This window comes from Gossypium raimondii, chromosome 10, assembly GCF_025698545.1.
Source record: "Gossypium raimondii isolate GPD5lz chromosome 10, ASM2569854v1, whole genome shotgun sequence".
In the NCBI taxonomy this organism is placed as follows: Eukaryota; Viridiplantae; Streptophyta; class Magnoliopsida; order Malvales; family Malvaceae; genus Gossypium; species Gossypium raimondii.
This window is the reverse complement of record NC_068574.1, coordinates 43,517,702-43,531,653: the sequence shown is the minus strand read 5'-3', so window position 1 is coordinate 43,531,653 and position 13,952 is coordinate 43,517,702. Positions and strand designations below refer to the sequence as shown.

The window sequence follows — 13,952 nt, the reverse complement described above, 5'->3', positions numbered from 1 at the left end:
GGTAAATAACATTAAACCAACAATTATACATACACCAACAATGTTTTTAGGGTAAATAACATTAAACCAACAAGTAATTTTAGGTCAATTATACATACACCAACAATTAATTTTAGGTCAATTATACATGCTTTATAATTTCTTTACTGTTCACCCAACAATTAAATGATATTCAAAATAGTAAATAATGTTAATTTGTTTTTTTTTTTAAGAACAATATGTCAGGTGTTCCACCAACGGGTGCTTCTTCTCAAGCTTCTCGAGGAAGCAAAAGAAAATGGGTTCCAGAGGAGGATGCAGCCTTGGTTTCTTGCATGGTGGATTTGCACAATGTAGGAACATTTAATGCTGATACCGGGTTCAAAGCCGGTTATTTGAACGAGCTAGAGAAAATGCTAGAAAAGGCTTTACCAAGAGCAATGTTGAAGGCGAAACCAAATATTGAATCTCGGATTAGGTGCCTAAAAAGGGAATGGTCAGTCGTCTACGACATGCTTAATGGCCAAAACAACAGTGGTTTTGGTTGGGACGAGCATAGGCAGCTCGTTGTTGCTGAAGATGCAGTTTGGGAATCCTATGTAAAGGTAAAATGTATTTCAAGTATTTATTTGTTTTTTACAAAACTTATAACTAATATGATTTCCTCATTTTTTTTAGAGTCACAAAGAAGCCTCTCAGTTCAGACATCGTTCTTTCCCTTACTACAACCAGCTTACTGCGATATACGCAAGAGATCGGGCGACTGGGAAAGACGCTCAAACAGCTGCTGATGTTCTTGAAGAAATACATGTTGAGGATGAACATACTACAGATATGAATGAAGAGAGAAACACATTCTATGACTGCGAAGCTGACGTCTCTTTAGACGACATGGATGTTTCTGGTACAGATCCGCGAGGAGATAGAGACCAAGGGGGTTCCTCATCTTCAAACAAGAGAAAGAAGAAATCTGATGCTCGTGATAATGTGTATTCTTCATTTGAGGAGGCTGCCACTTTGTTGGGGGAAAAAATCCAGGCCGTTGGCGATCAAATCAGTAGGACTATGGCCTTCGAGGTGGTAGTTCAGCAGAAGTCAGAGGAAAGATGGAAGAGAAAACTTCAAATTTATATTCAGCCTTATGGTCAATTGAAGGTTTAACCGACGATCAACGGTATGATGCTTTGAGTAAAATTCCCGATCATCCAACTCAAATGATCGTTTTCTTTAGTTTACCTTCTGTTGCCCGATTTGAATGGGTCAGAAGATTTCTTTCTCACCATTAAATATCAATGTTCAAACTTTTTGATGTTGTAAAACTATATAACATATGGATTATGATGTACAATTTCATTTTTATCTAACCTTTTTTTAATATAAGTTAATTATGTTTATGCAGAATATAATTCTCAAGTTATATATTGATTTTAGTAAATTCATATAAGAACATTTTATTATTAAGAATTTTATGAAATTATATATCACTGTTAAATTATATTTAATATTAATTATTTTAAATTGTATAAATTCATATAAGAAAATTTATTATCAAGATTTTTATGAAATTTAATATTAATTATTAAATTATATGTAATAATTATTATTTTAAATTATACAAATTCATAAAATATAATTTATTAGTTATAATTATTTTAAATTTTATTAAATCATATATTTTAAATAAAATATATTTAATATTAATTATTTCAAATTTTCATTTATAGTATCATATATTATGATTTTAGTAAATTCATATAAGAATATTAATTATTAAGAATTTTATTAAATTATATATTTTAATTATAATATATTTAATAATAATTATGTTAATTTATATTTTACAAGATCATATATTATGATTTGAGTAAATTCATATAAGAATATTAATTATTAAGAATTTTATTAAATTATATATTTTAATTATAATATATTTAATAATAATTATGTTTAAATATGATTAAATTATTTATTATTGATATTAATAATTAATTACCAAAACAAATTTCGCTAATTATTAAGAATTTTATGAAATTATATATTTTAATTAAAATGGGTTTAATAATAATTATGTTTAAATATGATTAAAATATTTATTATTGATAATAATAACCTTATTAAAATTTAAATAACAATAACAATAATCATTTACCAAAACAAATTTATGCTAAGGGTATTCTAGTCATTTTAGTTTTTTCCATTATGCTATTACACCTCTATTCCATTCAACCAAACACAAGATTAATATTACGCCTCTATTCCATTACATTCAACCAAACAGTTGATTTGCTATTACACCTCTAATCCAATACACCTCTAATCCAATACAGCGAACCAAACGCACTCTAAATGTTTTACTTTGCCATTTTGGTTGCTAATGTAACCTTCAAAATCTGGCTATAACGTCTAGACCAGGTTTGGGGTATTACATACACATATTCTGACTATTCTTCAACTAAATGAACAGATTCCTTATATAGGAAAAAAAGGTGTCCCAACACAAAATATTATGACAGAATGTGATTTTAATATGTGCTTCACATTTGTAGTAATCGAACGGGAAGGTTGAAGACATGACATTGAACTCTTTCTTAATGCAATTCAAGATCCAAGATTAAAATTCTCACACCCATCAAATGGTAATTTATTCATTTATTTAATTTATTTGAACAAAATATAAGTTCTTTAATGGATTATTTATTTTTCTTACAATTTATAATAAAGTATTATCTTGTTGATTCTATATATTCACAAATGAAAAGTTTTCTTGGACCATGCCTGACTTTCATAGAAAAAAAACCCTATATCTAGTAAATAAGTATTCAATCATTCACACTTTGTAAAAAAAGTATTCAATTATTCACATTTGTCATTACGTAGTGTGATTGAACAAACTTTTAGTGTACTTGAAAAAATGGACAATTTTGAGGATATACCAAGTTTTACTTTTAAAAAGCAAGCTATAATTGTTGTTGCTACAATGACGATACATAACTTTATTCCAAAACATGCAAGACTAGATGCAAATTTTATAGAATATGAAAATAGTGATAAGGCATGTGATAATATTATTGACTAAGAAAACGTGCATAATAATGACGATAATGAATTAAACAAGTCATATGGTTATGAAATGGATGCAATGAGGAATATCATAGCTTACAGTTTAATGAGTTCACTTAAATTAAAAACATAAAATATATGTCTTTTGTTGTGATATTTATATTTAATGTAACTATTTATTTCTTTTTGAATTTTATTTCAAATGTTTAATATTAAAATTTTAACACTCGGTGGGAAAGTAGTTTAAAATTCAACATGTTAGCAAAATATAATTTTTCTATTTATTTAAAATGTAAAAAGTAATTTATATTAATTATTTAAAAGGAATTATTTTCTTATCTTATATACCACTAGATTATTATTTTTAAATTAATTATTTAAAAGGAATTATTTTCTTATCTTATATACCACTAGATTATTATTTTTAAATATCATTTAAATTAATCTAGTACTTATTTTTCATCATGTCTTAAATAGTCATTTTAACTTTTCATCACAATTTTTACAATAATGAAAAACTCTTAAATTAATAAATCACACTTTTCTACATCACTTTTCCATCACACTTTTTAAAATCACTTTTGTTTAAAAAGCTCTTTTCAACCAATAACAACAATGGATAACTAAACCTTATTCAAATTTTATGCTCGTCACATTTGTATTAGCCAAATGGAAAAGTTCGATGCATGGCACTAGGATTTTTCTTAATGCAATTTGAGATCCAAGATTATAGTTCTCACACTTGTCAAATAGTAAATTCATTTATTTAATTTATTTGAATAATAAGTTCTTTAATGGATTTTTTATTTTTCTTACAATTTATAAAAATATTATTTTGTTGATTCTGAATATCTTCAACTAAAAGATTTTCTTGGACCATATTAAAGAGAACAATATCATTTACTTGATATTTGTAAAGGAAAACCATATTTGGTAAAGAATAAATATTCAATTATTCACATTCGTCATTGCATAGTGTAATTGAACAAGCTTTTAATGTACTTAAAAATTAAACCATTTTAAGGATATATCAAGTTATAATTTTGAAAAACAAAAGATGCTGCAATACATAACTTTATTCAAAAACATGCAAAATTAGATGATACAGATTTATAAAAATATAATTATTGACCAAGAAAATATGCATGATAAAGAAAATGATGATGATAGTGGTGGTAATGTATAAAACAATTCATGCAGTTATAAAATAGAAGCAATAAGGAATATCTTAACGGGTAATTTAATGAATTCATTTTAATTAAATACATGAAATATATCTTTTGTTATAATATTTATATTTAATGTAATTATTTCTTTAATTTTATTTCAAATGCTTAATATTAAAAATTTAAGGTGGCAAAGTAATTTAAAAATAACTTATATTAATTATTTAAAAAGTATTTAATTTTTGTATGTTATGTACCACTAGATTAATTTTTAAAATAGCATTTAAATTAATCTATTATTTATTTTCATCATGTCTAAAATAATCATTTTAACTTCTCACTACAATTTTTAACAACACTTAAATTAATAAATTACACTTTTCAAAACCATTTTGTTTAGAAACATTTATGAAAAGCAATTTTCAACTACAACAACAAGGAGAAACTAAGCCTTATTCAAGTTATAATTCTATTTTAGAATCAATAAAATTATCACAATTTATTTTTAAATAGAATTATAATTAATAATTTTAAATTAAATTATAAATATTTTTAAATGTCAATTTAATACAGTAGAAAATAAAAGATTTTACATCAATTCAAAAGTTTTTGAATATTTATATTTTATATTTTTTTATTTGAAATATTTTAGAACTTCGTACTTATATCTAAAAGAAATATTTTAAGAAATGTAAAGAGGAAAAAGTATAACTAAATGGAACACTGTATAAGGTAAACGGCAGTGCCATCTATATTATTCGAATTTAAATGTAAATATTAGATATTAGATACCGATATAAGTATATAATTTTTTATTAAACAGTGTCACAGATTGAATTAGGCTGGAACTGAACCAAATCAGGCCCATAAACAGGGGAAGTAAAGTCCCGTCCCTCTTGCATCAACTCAATACGATTTGACAGATTCCAAAAGGCATGCATAAATGTGGAGCATTATCTTTGAAGTAAATTCTCAAGGAGAAAAAAACAACTTAAAATTGAATATGTCAAAGACGATAGGAAGTATGCATGGATTATACAGTTACAGACCAAGAAAAAGGAGCGAATAAATATGTAACTCACCTCAAACATGGATCATTTTAGCCGCCATAGTCCACCACGCCATAAATATGTTAGCGTCCGTTGGAGGAATCAGTTAATTTACAATGGCCTGTAACAGTTGTACAGTAAATCTCAGAAACTGTTTATGTATAGAAGAAACAAGCGAAAATGAAGTTAGACAACCTCAGGAAGTTCAAATGCAACGTGGCAGCCGCTGCAACTCTGAGAGTACAAGGGATGCAACATCAGCTAATCCGGGTATATTTGAGCTTTTCAGATCGGAAACAATACGTTCGATCCATGTAATTTCGGGTTTCGATATTGACAGTATCATGGCATGTGACAGGCATTGCCTGCAGGAATAACCGACAGTATGCAATATCCGCTGCAAGATCAAGTAAGAGGTGCCCTTGCGCCAGGACTCAAGTATTAAACCTGCTTTTGGAAGATTAGTCAGGAATCCAGTTGTGGCTTCCCTTGGAGCTGTCTTGAGCAACAATATGATACATTCAGAGGCTATATCTGCAATGCTTGCTTCATGAGAAGCACTCAACTCCAGTAAGACTCCAACATTGCTCCCAAAATCCGTTATGTCTAGTATGCATTGCTGCAGATCAATTTGAGCACTTGGCTCGGAAGAAATGGGGCCTAAAAGTGTGGGTTCTTTGGTATAAACGAAGCCTTTCCTACTGCCTATGGAGCATAGAAGAAAAGCCCTAAACAAACCAATAGTTGGTTCGAGAAAATCTTCCATATCCTTAGCATATACGAACTCCAAGAGATTTCCAATCTTCCTAACTACTTTCAGCTGTGAAAGTAACTTAGAATCCATTTCCGGAGCTGAAGCCAAAGCTAGACACAACTTGACATTGTTTACATTGGCATTTGCCAGATCGCCAAGCAAAAATTCAAAACATTTTGAGACCATTTTGAGATCTAAAATGTCAGAGATTTTAATATAATCAAACTCGATTAACATCACTAAAAGCTTCTGTGCATACATGGGAATGGGATCTTCATCTTCAATCAAGGTGGGGTAGAGAGGAAGAAAATGAGAGTTAGATATCAATTTCAGATCCTCTGACCTTTGGTCTTTTAATGAAGATTCATTCAAGATGATGTCCATCACATTAAACATAATTTTGAGGCACAAAAATCTGGCATTACCATCTCTATTGCCCTCGTAAAGAACAGCAAGGCTAGGGAGAATTCCACGGATAAAAATGTTAGGATTTTCAAGGATTACTGGAGACTCCTCAGGTATGGATTCCAGAATCCGTAACAATGTTATTTGGAAGTCATCCCGTCCCTGGTCATTGAAAAGAGTAGTCAATGCTGGTATTTCAATTGATTAGTGAAGAGGCCAATTTAAATATAAGATCACATGAAATTTAAATCCTATCATGTGTAAACCGAAGATGAAATGACTTACCAGTGACAAATTCAAAAGAAACGGAACAACAATAACCAACAGAACTGGGGTTTCGATATCATAGTAAGCATCTGATCTAAAATAAACTATAGGTGGAGGTTCGACTTAATTATAAAATCATAGTAAATTCAGAGTTTTAACATATGTGGTGGAATAATGCCGATGATTATTTATCTTATTTTTTAATATTTTGGAACAAGTAAAGAATCCACTGTCCACTTCAAAATGGTAAGAAGTCGATTATACAAAGAAAGGTAACAGAACTATAACTGTGGAAACAGCTAGGTGAAAACTTCTATTTAGATATACCAATAACATACTTCCAAAAGGCCTGTCTTAGAAATTTCTAACACAATTTGCAGTATGGCTGTATGGCCATTGATTACTACTTGCAACAGACATTTTAACTATCTATCCTCTTGTTTTCTGATTTTTCTTTTCATGTTGGCCAAAGACGAGACACATTACTACACATGCATCTGGCAAGTAACATGTCATTTAAAGTCTCAACATATTTAGAACGTCAGTCAAGCCCTAGCAGTATATATATATGTACTTTCTAGTTGCTCAGAGAAACTATATATTAACTTCGTAAGGAACAATGAAAATGTGCTGTCAAACTATGGCTCAGATACTACTTACTTGAAATGGTGTCTCCACAACTTGAATAAGATTTGCCAACTGCCGTAAGACCTGCTGAGTCACCACTCTGTTTCTAAATGATGAGCATCCAAGAAGATGAAGAACAACAGGAAACAAATTAATATTGTTCTTTGGAGCAGAACGACTGGTAAGGGCAGAAATCTGTCGCCTTCCAGCCATCATTTGCTGAATATCTCCAGTTATACAATCCAGTAAACTCGGGATGGTTGTTGCCACAACATGAAGAAATGAATCCAGACACTGCTTTAGATAGTTATCCTTCTCTTTTGCCAATCTGTCTACTGTGGGGAGTAACCTTGCATTGCAAAAGAATTGTGGTAACCACCTCTTACCATTCTTACAAAGAAGAGCGACAAAAACAAGTGCTTTGCCCCGTAAAACTTCACTTCCTTGCTCAATAAGAGACAGAAGACTAGGCACCAGATTCCTGTCCTCCACCAAAGGTAGAAGGTACCGTCCTATATTTGAGAACAGATGGCTTCCAAGAAAAGCCAAATTTAGAAGATTTAAGCTGATTTGCTGCTCTCGGAGACTTCCTTTGCTGAGAGTAGATGCAATATCCTTGAGTGAAAATCTATCTATAACAGATTGAATGCTTTGGGGATTGAAACGAACAAGGCGAACCAAACAAGAACCTGCAGTTAGCCTCATGCTCTCCTGCTTCCCTGCAGCACGATAAATGTAACAAAGGTTACTAATCACATCCTGGCTGGTAAAACGAGCTGCCCAATGTCCTCCTTGACTGCAAATGTTTTCAATTGTCCTTAGTGCATACAATTGAGTCATATCATCCTCTCCTTTACGTAAAACGGATGACACTAATGAAATCAATGAATTTGGAACCTGCCAAGAGCCAAAGAAACTCCTTACAAATTTAAGCAAAAATCTGCTACGAAAGAAAACAGCATTAGTGGGTATTGCACAAGCTACAGCTCTCTTGAAGCATCGACTAAAAACTTCACAACTTTCTATTAACATTATATTTTGGCAGTTTCTGAATTGTTCAAAACAAGGATACATTAGAAGCAACATCATAGAAAATCAAGATGTTACTTAACTGGTATACAATCAACATTCTAGAAAATGAAGACTCCACTAATGTGGCATACAGTCTACAGTTTTAAAGTAATGGCATTTGAAAACAAACCTGCCAGCCAGATACAGGCTTGTTGTCTTTTGATGGAAATTCAGGTGGGTTATTATCTCTTGCATGCTCATTCTGAGTGGAAATATAGAAAAGTAATTCACCTAATGCAGCCATCGAAAACCTTCTCACTTTTTCCTGCCTGTCTCTAAGACCATCGGTAAGTGCACCTAAAATTCCAGAATTTGCAAACTCATCTTCAATAAAAGTAGAATGGCGAATCAATAAGCCAATAAGCGAAGCAAGTTGAACACGCAGAGCTGAAGTCTTGGACTGCCTAAGCATTTTGACAAGCATGAGCATTATTGGACGGTTAGTCAAGATATTGGCTGCATCTGCATTGTTGCTAAGCATCTCAAGATATCTAATCACATTTTGCTTCTCGCTGATACCAGCATTTCCACCAAATATTGCTATGATCCTATTATTGAGTGCATCCAATTGTTCCTTTGACATCTTTACAAAGTCAGAAGGTTGCGGTGCCTCAAATGGTAGTGAAGGAATTACCTCTGACAACTTATCAGCTTTTCTGCTTGGAATTACGGGTCTTACAGAAAGATCTGAAGGATGCCAGAGAACTTGGGAGATATTGTTGGATGATTTTGAACAATCAGAATCAGGAGCAGATACTGGACTCTCCTTAATTCTCTGGTTTCTGTTTTGGGAACTGACACTGGGTGGGGTAGAAGCAACTTCAACATGATTGGAAGATGATTCTTGATCATGTGCTTTTGATTCATCAGAGGCCAACAAATTACTGATGGCTTGGCTATCTGATTGGTCCATGTTATTATCCCTTTCTTCCGCTTTGAGCAGTTGCTGATTCTGACATGAAATTTTTCCTTCAGTTGTGCAAGTAGGAACATCTGATCCATCAGGTTCATCAGGCACGTCCTCTTCAGTGTTCTCATCAAAATCAAGTTCCATATCAGTATTCTCGATTTTAACTTCAGACTCATTCTCAGAGCTATTTGGAATAGGCCTACGGTAGTTTTCCTTCTCATTGTCCTTCTGTAAGTTTGTTTTGGCTATTCTAGATAACCTCAAGAGGTTCACACGCTTAATGGCACTGGACTGATCTTTATGCTTCTCCTCCACTGCTCTTCCAGAAGGTTTTGTTTGAGTTTTACAGCCAATTGGTGTACCTTTGACTGCTGTCTCCTGGCCTCTTAAAGCCATGAGAGAATTCTCATCTTTTCTTGAAGCCCCTTTTGAATCTTTTTCCCTATATTTAGGAGTCTTGCTTTGAGAAGATCTGTCACCGTTACGCTCTGAGAGACATGGTTTAGCATATAACTCAATCATGTTTTCAAAAGCAGGCTGAGGAGGTAAAGCTACCAGAGAAAATTTTGTCCTCCAAAAGGCATGTAAACAAAGCTCAGACCATTTTATTCTTTCAGCTGGATTTTTAATCAGCAAAGAATTAACAATATTGACAAAAGAAGAGCTTGGACTTCCTGAAAGTGGAGGAGTTGGATCTGAGAGAATGGATTTTACAAGTTGAGTGAATTGCCTTCCTACAAAAGGAGGCCTCCCGGTATAACACTCGTATAGCACACAACCTAGGGCCCAAAAATCAGATGCAAAAGAATGGACATCTCCATCCTCAAACAATTCAGGGGCCATATAACAAGGTGTTCCTCGCTTTGCTTGTGGCAGCTAAAAAAGTGCAAATAGTAGAAAGCACAACAATGAACAACTCAGAAAGGGAGAAGAAATTGAAAAGATTTCCATAACCTAGTGAAGATTAAATTGACAATGTAATTCATGTATAGGCACAAAATGTCACAACGCCTACAAGAACCTACCATGGAAGAAGGTGTTTTAGATATATCACTCAACTTTCTAGCAAGTGCAAAGTCACATAACTGCATCGCACGAATACCAAAAGGTGAAACTCAATTGCAAACGATGTAGGTAATAGCAACTCAATATTGCATATTCGTAACAGGGGATAGATACCTTTGTATGGCCATTCTCGTCCAAAAGGATGTTTGATGGTTTTAAATCACAGTAAATGATTCCTTTTGAATGTAAATATCTAATAACAACAATATTTCCATTAGTAACTCACGAAAGGTGTTAAATGAAGAACAAAAACATATTACATACAATACACAAACTGCAATAATAAACGAGAAAAAAAAAAGGATACTTACTGCAAAGCTCGGACAAGATCATAGGCCAAAAAATAAATTGAATCTTCCGGCAGTTTACCATCCTGAAATCCATAAAAAAAAATGATAAATGCAATCCTAAACTAGCATACCCGTATTCAAGATCCTCAAATCTATCTTAGTAAATGAGAACAAGAAAATCCTAAAGTTCCTTTCGTACTTGAAAGAACTTTTCTTTGAAGGCCACTTAAAGAACTGAAACATTTAGAAAAGGGGGGAAAAGGTAGTCCGTGAAGTACCTGCCGTAATAAGGTCATGAGGTCTCCGCCCGTACAGTATTCCAAAACCAACCACAAATGTGCAGAAGTTTCATACCTTGATACACAAAGTAACAAAATCGAGACAACTTTAAATATGCCAAAAAAAATTCGCAAGTAATCCAATATCTAAATTGGGGAAAAAATACCATGAGTAAAACTTTAGAATATACGGATCATTTAATGAATGAAGTATCCTAACCTGGAAGAAAAAAGCAAAAATAGTAAAAACGGAAGCTAAAATTGCAGAATTAGCAGCTTAAGTTGTAAATAAACAACAATTACAGAAGATTCAAAAAAATAAACTTCAACAAGGGTCTTGTCAAATAAAAACAAGCTAAAAATACATAAATATCGGCTTAATTATCCAAATCATATCAAACTTTCTTTTTTTAAATCAAGTTACTTCTTGAAGAACTTTGTGCCGCTGTGATTTATCGACGCTTTTGATTGCGAAATACTCAATCGTCTTCTTCTTCCTTCCTTTATACACGGTCTATAAAAAACCATTGAGAACTTAAATAAGTAAAAAATGATAAAATGTAGCGAAAACGAACACAATCGGCGACAAAAGTTTCACCGGAATCTGAGAGAATGAGAGGCATTTATTACCGAGTATTTGCCACGACCGATGACTTCGTAGATGTGATAGTGGTTCATTGTTGAGATCGGAAAATTCTCGGAGAGCAGAGGAGGGTATTTTGGGATAAAGATTGAGAATTATTGCCTTTTAGCGATTTTGCTGTCAAATGAATGAGAGAGAACTGACGGGACTGTAGAAATGAGCGGGAATTAATGTGAATTAAAAATCAAAAAACGAGAATACATAAATACTCGCTTCATTCCGTGCTATGCCATCCCGTATTTACAGCATGTAAAATCCTTCTCTCATATCCAACCAACATCCCGTATTTACAAAATAGAATAGAGTAAAAATGTAATAATTATTAAGTAGAAATAGAATATAAAATAATAGAGTATGTTCAGTTCGTTGAAATAAAATAGAATAAAAATGTAATAATTATTCGGTGAAATTGAAATATATGTTATAAATAAATAGAGAGTAAAGAATAAAGAAAATGAAATAGTGAAAGAAAGCGTATTTTATTGATTAATCATAAAATCTACAAAGTTTTTCTAAAATCTTTATTTATAAATATAAGAAATATAAATGAAGTAGAGATGTACTTTTAATGACTATTAGAATTTAAAGTACATCAACAATTATCTTAATCTTAATACACATTCACTTAATAATATATTCTTAACACTTCGTTAAAAGTTGCCTCGTTAAAAATTTTTACCAAGAAAACTCAATGGAACAAAACATTGGTTAAAGAAAAAGAATACAACACGTATTTACTCTCCTCATGAAAACATCACATAATATCTTATATTCTACATATTCAATCTTGAATACTAACTTTTCAAATGAACATTTATATCATCATTCTTTTGAAAGTTATGAGTGAGGGAATTTTGGGAAAATATATTTTGATCTTTTAGGAATTTCAACAATAATCATAGCAATTTTAATCATGATTCTTCTATAGAAACACAAATAGGTATTTTGGATAATTTTATAATCCTCCTTCAACTATTATTCACTAAGTCAAATTTACCACATATGTTCAAATTATTTCAATTCATTTAAATAAACAATTTCGAGAATTTTAATATGTTTCTAGCATTCTAAATCCTTTAAGGATTTTAATATAAGCTTTATATAGTGATTCATAAAATGTTGTAACAACAATCATTAGACGAAAGTTAATTTTTTATGAACTATCGATTAATAATATATCTAAAGGTTATTGCATCCACCATAAAAGAATATTATATCTTTTCATAATCAATATCGGACTTAACGAAAAACTTTAGATTTTTATTCTAATTTTGCAAAACTACTTCATTTGTACCCTCACTAGCCTTATACCTTTAGATATTTGGACTACTGGTTCAAAAACTCCATAATTTTAATTGTACTTGAGTTGCGCCTTTCTATTATGAATAATATATTCCATATATATATTTCTCAATAGATTTATTCAAGATTCTTCTTTTATTTCATTATTTCAGCAATAATATTGTATGAAAAAACATTATCGACCACTTTTATTATCGGTTCCACATTTTCTCGAATTGACATAACTTATCGAGATATTTTATTTCCACTAGTTTAGTCTTCAGTTTCAAGTACTTGAATCTCTTATGGAGTTTTACTTATTAGTCATGTCTTGAGTCTCTTCAAGAGCACTCGCCTTCACTATATGACCATCTAGATTTATTATTTTCTTTTATGAGAATTTTCATATTTGGAACTTCTAATGAGTTATCCTTGTTGAGCTTCTGGTTCAAATTACTCTCCCCTAACTCATTACAAGTTATTAGTTCTCTCCCCCTAATATCGGGAAAACTACCGAATCAAAATAGTAATCACAAATCATGTCATAATTGAATCTCTAATATATTTAAAACATATAATAATACAAGGAGACTTGTAATTAATAAATATTTCTAACTTTCTTTGAGGATTCACTCATCTTTATGCGTTGTGGTGGAACAATTGGAATATATATGTACATAAAAAATTCAAAGATGAGAAATATTTAGCTCTTGACTAAAAATCAATTGTAATGGAGAGTATTTATAATTTATTGACTTGATGCGTACAATGTGTAAAAAATAGTCTCAGTTGAAATAGAAAGTTTAGTTCTCATAAGTAATAGTTTAGACATTAATCGGGGTGTTCAATCAATAATTTCTTTAAACCATTATACGCATAAATAACAAACTTTTACACAATTTTTCAAACTCAATCAATAAAAGATGAGATATAAACTCATCAGTATTAGCAAGATGAATTTTCTTAATTACATTATCTTAAATTAATTATTTAAACAAGCAATCTTGCAAACGATAGACTGTAAGTTGATAACACATACGTGATTATTTTGTAAATGCATCTACCAAAATCATATAATATCAAAATCATCCACATGGTGGTTGAATG

The 13,952-nt window shown here is 31.2% G+C and overlaps 2 protein-coding genes across 2 annotated transcripts; one reads left to right on the top strand and one right to left on the bottom strand.

Annotated features, from left to right (window-relative positions):
* Nucleotides 1–226: 226 nt before the first annotated feature.
* On the top strand, nucleotides 227–2,553 carry LOC128033980 (uncharacterized protein At2g29880-like). The gene is made up of 3 exons (XM_052622481.1): nucleotides 227–584; nucleotides 658–1,073; nucleotides 2,526–2,553. The coding sequence occupies exons 1-3, from the start codon at nucleotides 315–317 to the stop codon at nucleotides 2,551–2,553; spliced, it is 714 nt and encodes a 237-aa protein (XP_052478441.1). The 5' UTR covers nucleotides 227–314.
* Nucleotides 2,554–5,141: 2,588 nt separating this feature from the next.
* Nucleotides 5,142–11,721, bottom strand: LOC105777979 (serine/threonine-protein kinase RUNKEL). The gene is made up of 11 exons (XM_012601517.2): nucleotides 11,552–11,721; nucleotides 11,346–11,435; nucleotides 11,089–11,141; nucleotides 10,922–10,997; nucleotides 10,665–10,726; nucleotides 10,468–10,546; nucleotides 10,314–10,373; nucleotides 8,509–10,164; nucleotides 7,341–8,204; nucleotides 5,450–6,575; nucleotides 5,142–5,375 (listed from the first exon to the last, which is right to left on the bottom strand). The coding sequence occupies exons 1-10, from the start codon at nucleotides 11,597–11,599 to the stop codon at nucleotides 5,460–5,462; spliced, it is 4,104 nt and encodes a 1,367-aa protein (XP_012456971.1). The 5' UTR covers nucleotides 11,600–11,721; the 3' UTR covers nucleotides 5,142–5,375; nucleotides 5,450–5,459.
* Between the last annotated feature and the right edge of the window lie 2,231 nt (nucleotides 11,722–13,952).

What these genes read in the sequence shown, in the direction of transcription:
- LOC128033980 (XM_052622481.1), top strand. Translation starts at nt 315, where the DNA reads ATGGTGGATTTGCACAATGTAGGAACATTTAATGCTGATACCGGGTTC. An exon ending in TTTGGGAATCCTATGTAAAG is followed by an intron (nt 585 to 657) that starts GTAAAATGTATT and finishes CATTTTTTTTAG; the next exon opens with AGTCACAAAGAAGCCTCTCA. An exon ending in GAGGTGGTAGTTCAGCAGAA is followed by an intron (nt 1,074 to 2,525) that starts GTCAGAGGAAAG and finishes TCACATTTGTAG; the next exon opens with TAATCGAACGGGAAGGTTGA.
- LOC105777979 (XM_012601517.2), bottom strand. Translation starts at nt 11,599, where the DNA reads ATGAACCACTATCACATCTACGAAGTCATCGGTCGTGGCAAATACTCG. An exon ending in GGCACAAAGTTCTTCAAGAA is followed by an intron (nt 11,142 to 11,345) that starts GTAACTTGATTT and finishes TTTTTCTTCCAG; the next exon opens with GTTAGGATACTTCATTCATT. An exon ending in TCATGACCTTATTACGGCAG is followed by an intron (nt 10,727 to 10,921) that starts GTACTTCACGGA and finishes TATGGATTTCAG; the next exon opens with GATGGTAAACTGCCGGAAGA.